An 8,645-nucleotide genomic window follows, 5' to 3' on the forward strand; every position below is an offset into this window, starting at 1 on the left:
GAATGTGAGCGACAAGGATTTAAATGTTGTCAACCGGGCCTTTATCTATGCCCACATAATTTCATACGATCAATCAATCAATTTTCTACTTAACTGGCCAGTTTTTAGTCCTTGCTTTTATTGTATTTTGACTAAACAAGGTTTAAGCAAAATAGTTCAACAAAAAAACAGTTGCAGTGTTGCTGGTAAATTAGCAACATTTGTGTATGGAATGAGACTCATTGTTGCAAAAGCGAAATGGGGCGAACTGCGGCAAACTGCGGCGAATTCAAATTCGATTCAAAAAACGACCAATTCCTCATATTCTTTATTCCGTTGAGTAATACTATCTATATGGAACATTTAGCCATGCCCACTCAATTTTGTACGATTGATGAATCAATTCTATACATGATTGGCCTATTCGAAATACTTGCATTAATTGGATTTTTATATAAAATTGAAAATTAAATTAATAGATGACAAAAATACCATTTAGCACTAAAAAACACCACATGGGAGCGCGGCGAAAACCAGTTTCTACAGTATATACGGTCTCACTTGAAAAATATACCGAGAGGTGCGCGCCAAATCGAACTTTTTTGAATGTGAGCTCCCGGTTATGGTTGCAGCTCGGATTCGTCCATCGTGGCGCGGCTTATGGAGTCCGAGGCGACTCTGTTCAAGTAATGCACCCGCGACGCGTCTCGAGGACGAGGGAACGCGGCTTCTCCACCCCCCTTCCACAAAGCACGACGGCTGCCATCCACGCGGGTGATCTCGATGAGATGAGCCTCCGCATCGGACCGACGCGAGAACATGCCCCATTCCCCACGTCTTTCCATCGCACCAGACGCCAGTTGCCGTTTTAGCCGAACAGCTGTTCACCCCCACCCCCAGTCCGCGGTCTGTTCTTCTTCTTCCTTTTGCTATGATTTTGCTATGATTTTGCTATGATTTTGCTATGATTTTGCTGTGATTTTGCTGTGAATTCGTCTTCTTCTTCTTTTTTCCACGAAATTTTCATGTTTTAAAATACCACCGGAAAATACCGAATATTTCCCAAATTTTTTTTTTCAAAAAACGACCAATTCTTTGTTCCGTTGAATAATACTATCTATATGGAAAATTTAGCCGTGCCCACATAATTTTAGCCCATTGATGAATCAATTTTCTATTTAACTGGTCTATTCGAAATACTTGCTTTTATTGGATTTCTATATAACATTGAAAATTAAATTAATAGATTGATGAAATTGACAAAAATACCACCGATATACCGTAAATACACCATGAACCAGTTCAGACTCAAATGAACCTGGCGCAAAAGCTCTCGAATTCAGCAGCATGGTATAATTATTTAAGAGGTATGGCATCGGTGACATAATATTGTTACATTATGTTAATTTAGGTCCCCGCGCTGCTGTAGCTTTAGTAATTATTTACATTTCCATTTTTTCTTTTGGGTTTTTCTTTTTTTTTATTAATACACTTATAACATATAGTATAGTATAGATTTTGGTTATCGTCATTGAAATTATTCCAATTTAATTGCAATAATATTCAAGAAACTAAAATCGTTTTTCTCTGCTCACCAGATCTTAAGGAGATGCATAATTCGTTTTAAATTAAAGTTCAAGAACAAACGGTAATACAATTTGGATAGGATTCAATGCACTCCCGCCAAACTATTTATACAAATCCTACAGCTGCAGCTACCAGTCAGCCCAGCCCCTGCACCTGCTCGGATCACTCCATCCTCTCAATTCCAAATCTCGAGATAACTAAGGAAACTAAGGAAAAGTGCATACAGGATGGGTTGGTTTAATAGATTCTTCTGGCCAGAGATGGCGGTCGCGTTGGGTTGGGTTTGGTTTTGGTTGCAGCTTCCGCGCTCTGGTATGTGTATATAATTCTTCTCTGGTTAATTCAGATGGATCTCATAGTCATCTGTGTATGTTTTATATGTTCGGGTTTCTTCGCGTACGCATATATGCTCCGTCCTAAAGCTAGGTTTGTGTTAACAAAAACAAAAAAAATCATAACAATTTTGTAAATGTAAATGAAATACTTCGTACGTAGTAGTTTGTGTGTGTCGGATGGGGGTCGGGTTGGGTTGGGTTGGGGTCGTTTGAGGAGGACAGCCCTACAGTTTAAGGAACATGGACAACAATGGAACCGCAGGCTTCCAGAAAGAAGCGAGGGGGAAGGAGATAGCTTATACATAAATACACATACACACACTTACACACACACACACACTCACTGTTGTACCGCGTCTGTGGCAAGATATATACATCGGTATATATCAATATATGTACTGGGAATATATGTATATATATAACATTAAGTTTAGCATGCGCGTGATTATAAATTAGACATATATGTTTTTGCTCCAGTTGCCTGCCTTCCTCCCCTCCTCCACGACTCCAGCTGCGCCGGCGTCCGCACCACTTCCTGCTCCTCCTCCTCCGCTCCCGCCTCAGTAGACGAAGCGATTCACATTCATGCCCAGGTCGTTGCCACCACAGCCGCCTGAGGGCGGTGGGGCACGATCATCCTCATCGTCGCCGTCATAGTCGTTGCGCGTAAGGAATCCATGCCCGTTGGTTCCGTTGCTGCCCTGGAAGCGCTGTGAGCGCACTTCCTCGCTGTACGCCCGATTGTCCTTCTTCACATAGTCGCGCAGTGGGCTCGGCAGCTCCTCCAGAGTGAGCGGTGGGACTTGGGGCACCGACACCATCTCGGACTCGTGCGAGCGGCCGCACATCTTGTAGAAGAGTATGTAGGGGGTGTTGGGCGAGGTGAGGTTGTGCAATTCCTCGGACTGCGAAGAGGTCACAATGCTGTCGTTGAACTTGTACCAGTTCCTGGACTGGTCAGCGGCGAAGGTGAAGTAATGGCCGGAGTCCATGTGGTAGCCCGAATGTACCACGCCTGCGTACATCTCATAGTAAACTGCTGACTGCTCCTGCAGTGAATCGGTTGAGCATATCTTAACCACGAGCTGTGGAGGGCAAAGCAAGTTAGTGTACAGTTCTGCAGTCTCGTGGCAATTCCGCATGCCCATGCGTGTACTTACACTCTCATCGTGAAACACCTTGTGCATTAGCTTGGTGCGAAAATGGTACTTCTGATCGTACTTGAACTGCTTGAGAGTCAGGACGAGATTGCGTGGCGCCTCTGTCACCCCGATACGGCGATCGGCATCGCAGAGCTTCTCGCAGCGGGGACAGAAGTACTGATTCTCCCCGTCCAGCTTCTCCGGCGAGCAGTAGTACTCGATCAGGTCCTGCACCGAATAATTGGTGGCACTGCAGTCGTCCTTGTCGTCCGGAAACGATAGCTGCAGCTCACGGAAGCTGTCCTCGTTGTGGCTCTCCCAGCTGCAGTCCGAACAATTGTACGTCGTCGACAGTTTGCCGGTGAACGTCTTGTCAATGGTTGATTTTGGCTTCTTTGGCTGCTGTTGCTGTGAGCTATTTGTGCCTTTGGTGGGTGTCGAAGTGGGCTTGTGACTGGCACTGGTGCTGCTGCCGGCGATCTCGCGGTCATGGCTGTTGTAGGGTATGACTCCGCTGGACAGAATCTCATCGTTTAGCTCGCCCGGGGCATCGACGTCATTGCCATGCAGACTGTGGCTTCCAACTTTGTTGATCTCCTGTTCGTGCAGCAGGTCGAGCAAATAGCCTAGGAACTCGGAGCTGTCCTGCTGCAGACCCTGTGTGAAGCCCGGCGGCCTTGCGGCGTTCAACACGCGCGTTGGTGTCAGCTCACACCGCATCGAGTGGTGCATAAGGGCAATCTGTTGCTGCACCTTCAGCAGCAGCAAAGAATCGCTCTGGACCAGCAGTATCTGGCGGCTGAAACTGAGAGGGAAACAGAGGATCAACAGAATCCCAGGGAACATGGATTTCTAGATGAACGATGAACTTACTCGCTGGTCATGGCCAGGGCCTGGAGTACGCTGTTCATGTAGCACGTGTTGCCGAGATTCACCAGTCCCACCCTTGCATTGCGTCGTCCCGCGGGCATGGCGTTCTCCTGCATGGCCCGGGCCATAGCCCCGCAGTTTGGCGACGGCTCATACATCTGCATGGCAATCCTCACGGATGCATAGAGATCGCTGTTTTCGTTGAAACGCAGCATCAGGGCACTGGTTAGATCGACCAGCTGCTGCATGCACTGGCGAGTCTCCGCTCCGAATTCGTCCGTGCTGTTGGACTGCTGCTTCAGAAAGTTCAGCACCTGGGGTACACGTGGCAATATCTACAGGAGAGGGTATGATAAAAGGAATTGTTTATCCGTGATCCGTGATCCATGATCCATGAGGAGGGTGCATGACATTACCTTGCGGAATATTTCGGGTGTCTGATTGATGGTCGACAGCATGTGGAACACTATCGGAGCCGCCTTGGGGCGCATGGCGGGTAGTATTAGCGCTTTGAAGAGCTTTTCGATGGCGTCCAGGGAAATGTCGTCGAGGAGCACATGCTTGCCCTGATTGCGAAGGCCTGTCAACAGGGCCATGACCCACATATTGAGGTTCGGGCAGAAGTTGCACACACAGATCCATTCGCACAGCAGGACCACCGTCTTGCGTATGCTCGAGTCGTGGACATTCGTGTCCAGCAGCGATTGCACAGCCTCACTGATGAGCGGAGTACTGAACAGCTGAAAGACAACGGCCACCGCATAGGAGGGGCCCGCCTCGCCGGACTTTGTGATCAGTTCGTAGACGACGCGAAGGAAGAACATGAGGTAGTTCTTCTCACTTGCACTGGCAAGGATGTTGCCCAAATTCACCGCCTCCTCCTTGAAGCGCAGGAGATCGTCGCTCTTACTGCCCGGCTTCATGCGCCCCAGCTTGATGATAATCCGCTCGTATACGTTCAGCATATGCCCCCTGTCCGACTGATCGAGGCTCTGCAGAGTGCTGAGCAGCGCCTGTATGTCTCTCTTCGTGACTGTGTTCAGTTGGCCGGCATCCTCGCTTGTCTCGCTGGGGCTGGTGCCATTCGTGTCCATGCTCTCGGCGCCGGCGGCGCCGCCACCATCGTCGGAGATCTTTATGTTGTTGGCTGCTGGTTGCTTACCATTGGCTGGCATGGCGCCGTTTGAGGCACCGCCGGAGGCAGAGTTGACCCCATCGGTGGCTTCGTTGGGCTCGCTGTTGTTCTGCTTGACAGCCATGGCCGCGGCTGTGAACAGGAACCTCGTTTGGGCTTTTGTCCAGATGGATACCCGATTCGAATGCCTGGAGCAACTTCTCAGCCCCCAGCGGGCGTTGGTCTTCGACTTCTGCTTTTCGCGGGTGCTGCGGCTGTTTCGAGGCCGTCGACACTCTGCGCGACGTCTGCGCCGCGTGTCCTTGAACCTCTCGGCGTTACGTGTCGTTGTTACTGAGTGACCTTTCAACCACAACAAGCACTCATCGAGTCGCCAAGAGTCCAATCCGCAGGTCCGAGCGGAGGAGCAACGCCTTAGGCGGACAGAAATGTCGTCTCTGCGGTTTGGGGGCTGGAAAACTTCAACGTCGCACGAATTGCCACTGTCACTGCTGATCGACGGCGCTTGCCACAGACCGTGATGCACAAGAAATTTTGTAGACCGTGCAACATCCGAGTGAAGTGCCTGATAGACGCACTCGCTTCGCCTCGCTATTTTCTTTGCGGCCCGTTTTTGTTCCCGAATCTTGTTTCCTTTATATTGGATTGTAAGACGTTAGTTTAACGGCACACAAGTTTATGACGCTATTTTCTCCCGATTTAACTACAATTTGGATTATTTTCTTTGTGACTTCGATAGTTTCACCCGTCTGATACTCAGAAATACCGTATGTCGATGACAAATCGAACTTAGCCCACTCAGCCCACCTATTTAGACAGTTCAACGACATGAGGTAAATGTTAAGGTAAATAGTACTGATTGTGAATTCTTCTTATAGATCCATGCCATCTTTCTTCAGAATTAAAAAGAAAAACACGTCATCTGTCACCTGAGCTACGCTACAATTATTTAATTTTCATTATTTTCGGTGGAATATAAAAATACCCCCTTGGCCTTTAATGGGTTAATCGTTCTCCTTCAAGGATTGGAAACCATATTCCTCGATTTTGATATTCCGTCGAATATTCCCAGCTATATAGCACATTTAGCCATGCCCACATAATTTTATACGATTGATGAATCAATTTTCAACTTGACTAGCCTACTCTAAATACTTGCTTTTATTGGATTTCTATATACCGTTGAAAATAAAGTTTAATAGATTGGTGAAATTTTTACCTATTTGCATCTGGTCTCGAAACGCGTTATTATATTTTTGATGTGTCAGCGGGCGCGACGCACCAGGGCTGCACTAGCTATCGATTGGCACCTCACAAGAAATTAAATGTAAACAAATTTTTCTGTTGTGAGCTGGCAAATGGAATATTTTTTCTCTTGTTTTTCTAAAACGAATCAAATAGAATCTCCAAGAAAAGTGGTGACAAGTGTAAGTGAATTTGATAATTCGATCGTGTTTCGGCTTGAACGTGTGATTGCCAGCAACACAGGCGTCGCCTTGTGACTGTCAAGCTCGAGCTGTATTTGCTTTAAATTTCTTCGGAGTTTCTAAATTTGGTACGGAGAATCACTCGCCAAAATGCACCCAGGACAAATTGAAGTTAGCGAAATCACCGGGTATTGGAACTTCCTGTTGAGCGTGAGTAAGATTTTCTGGTGGCTCTACTTTCGCATACAACTTGCCGACTCTTTTGGTGGAATATTTTTGTTTCAGATCGATTGGAGGGATCCGTGGCTTATTGGATTGATTTTGCTGCACCTGCTCACCACCACTACGGCCCTAATCAGCAGGAGCCACAACAATATTCAAGTTGTTCTTTTCCTGTTACTTTGTACGTTGAGATTTCCATTTAATTTCCCTGTGCGATGTACACGTCGCGTCACCCGATTCCCGCACAATCTTCTGCAACTTAACTTCTGTTTCGTTTTCCAGTGTCGGCGGTCTATTTCAGCGAAAGCATCAATGAGTATGCGGCACGGAACTGGAGCTCCTTCTCCAGACAGCAGTACTTTGACAGCAATGGCCTGTTTATATCGACAGTGTTCTCCATTCCCATTTTGCTGAATTGCATGCTGATAATTGTGAGTGCAGAGAATTACTAGAAAGCCACGAAATGTCTTCTATAGAGTATATTTTTAGGGCACATGGCTATATAATTCCACACAATTGATGGTCGTTCTGAAGACGGCCCAAATCAAGGAGCGCGTGCGCCAGCAGCACAGGAACCCACCGGATGCGCAACGCCTCAAGGCGGAATAGCATTTAACAGAATTGTCATACACAATTTGAAAGAGCTGTGAAAACCAAATACATTTTAAGTTTATTTTTCGCCCGCTCATTTTTGTGAATGTCGATTACCAGTCGATTGTGGCTCATTTTTTGTTCACCAGGTGGCGCTTGGCATCATTAGAAGCGGCGGAAGCAACAGTGGCGTCCAGCGGAATTAGGACAGCTTCAAAGGGGATGCCTTAAAATGGAACCACATTTGTGCGGACCGGCATCAATATCCGAGTCGATTGAGCCATGTCCGTCTCTCTCCCTCACACATTCATTGTCATGCATTATGTTGGACCCCTTGCGGAGTGGAGCCATACTGACTGATTATCGTTATCTATACGCTTAGCTTATGCCTCACTGCACTTCGACAAACTATAATCCTCTGACTGTACAAATTATTATTTAATTTCATTTTCCAAATTTTATGGCCCCACTCCGAAAGGGAAATGAGAAATAATTTTCCACAGCGCACCTTTCAGAAGGCAGTCAAGTGTCACTAATATTTCCCAAATTCTGTCATACACCCCCGCCTGTAACTCTCTTTTCGATTATAAATGGGACGTCACTGATCTCTGCTAGCCTTGCGGTGTCGCACGATAGATTCTATTGTATTTACTACTGATCTTAATGAAATTTGAATACATTTTTAGCGGGGAAAGATGCAACACTCAAAGCTTGTTTAGCATTCAGCTGTGATGGAAATTTTATAATTTTCCAAAACAACAATTTAAATCAGACTTAATTTGATTTTAGTCGTCCACATTAATGTCCAAGTAACTGTGAACTGTGCCTCTCCACACACCCTCGGTGATGAATTTGATGATGAACATGTAGCTCCCTTTGGGAAGGGGAACTTTGGAGAACATTTGATCATCCAAAACAAAGTCTTTCAGAATAACATCGTGCTGCAAAGAGCCAGAGAAAAAGGAGAGTCAAACATGAGGATAATTCAATCGGAGCACTCACATTGATGGGGCAAGTGTGATTCACATTGATGAAGGGCAACATGGCCCCGTAGAAGTAGTAGAAGACATGAAGGGGATTCGGGTGCTTCATGTAGTGGCAAAAGTTCAAGGTAACGTTAAACAGGAACGGATGGTAGCCGGTGAGTTTCCTCCAGACGCTGAAGTTGACTGACGCCTTCCGAATTGGTAGTTTAAGGAATTTCATGTGGACATTAGCTCCGATAATGCCACGCCGCAGCTCCGTCAGGCGACACACAGGAATCACCACATACGACGGATCCAGTGTTTCGCAAGTAATGTTTTTATGTTCAGTCCGGATGTCTCCGAAAGTCGCCATTATGGCACATGCCAGGAAC

The 8,645-nt window shown here is 46.6% G+C and overlaps 3 protein-coding genes across 3 annotated transcripts; 1 reads left to right on the forward strand and 2 right to left on the reverse strand.

Moving 5' to 3' along the window:
• Nucleotides 1-1,783: 1,783 nt before the first annotated feature.
• LOC6592193 (ubiquitin carboxyl-terminal hydrolase 38) lies at nt 1,784-5,759 on the reverse strand. Its single transcript, XM_026985555.1, has 4 exons — nt 4,330-5,759; nt 3,917-4,248; nt 3,062-3,848; nt 1,784-2,986 (listed from the first exon to the last, which is right to left on the reverse strand). The coding sequence occupies exons 1-4, from the start codon at nt 5,170-5,172 to the stop codon at nt 2,462-2,464; spliced, it is 2,487 nt and encodes an 828-aa protein (XP_026841356.1). The 5' UTR covers nt 5,173-5,759; the 3' UTR covers nt 1,784-2,461.
• Nucleotides 5,760-6,489: 730 nt separating this feature from the next.
• On the forward strand, nt 6,490-7,385 carry LOC6592192 (transmembrane protein 18). Its single transcript, XM_002017726.2, has 4 exons — nt 6,490-6,685; nt 6,761-6,878; nt 6,980-7,128; nt 7,187-7,385. The coding sequence occupies exons 1-4, from the start codon at nt 6,626-6,628 to the stop codon at nt 7,304-7,306; spliced, it is 447 nt and encodes a 148-aa protein (XP_002017762.1). The 5' UTR covers nt 6,490-6,625; the 3' UTR covers nt 7,307-7,385.
• A 501-nt stretch (nt 7,386-7,886) lies between these two features.
• LOC6592191 lies at nt 7,887-8,645 on the reverse strand. The gene is made up of 2 exons (XM_002017725.2): nt 8,291-8,645; nt 7,887-8,229 (listed from the first exon to the last, which is right to left on the reverse strand). Exons 1-2 carry the CDS (start codon nt 8,624-8,626, stop codon nt 8,074-8,076), a joined length of 492 nt encoding a protein of 163 aa, XP_002017761.2. The 5' UTR covers nt 8,627-8,645; the 3' UTR covers nt 7,887-8,073.

Source organism: Drosophila persimilis, unplaced genomic scaffold (assembly GCF_003286085.1).
Source record: "Drosophila persimilis strain 14011-0111.01,24,50 unplaced genomic scaffold, DperRS2 tig00000002-arrow-pilon, whole genome shotgun sequence".
Taxonomy (NCBI): Eukaryota; Metazoa; Arthropoda; class Insecta; order Diptera; family Drosophilidae; genus Drosophila; species Drosophila persimilis.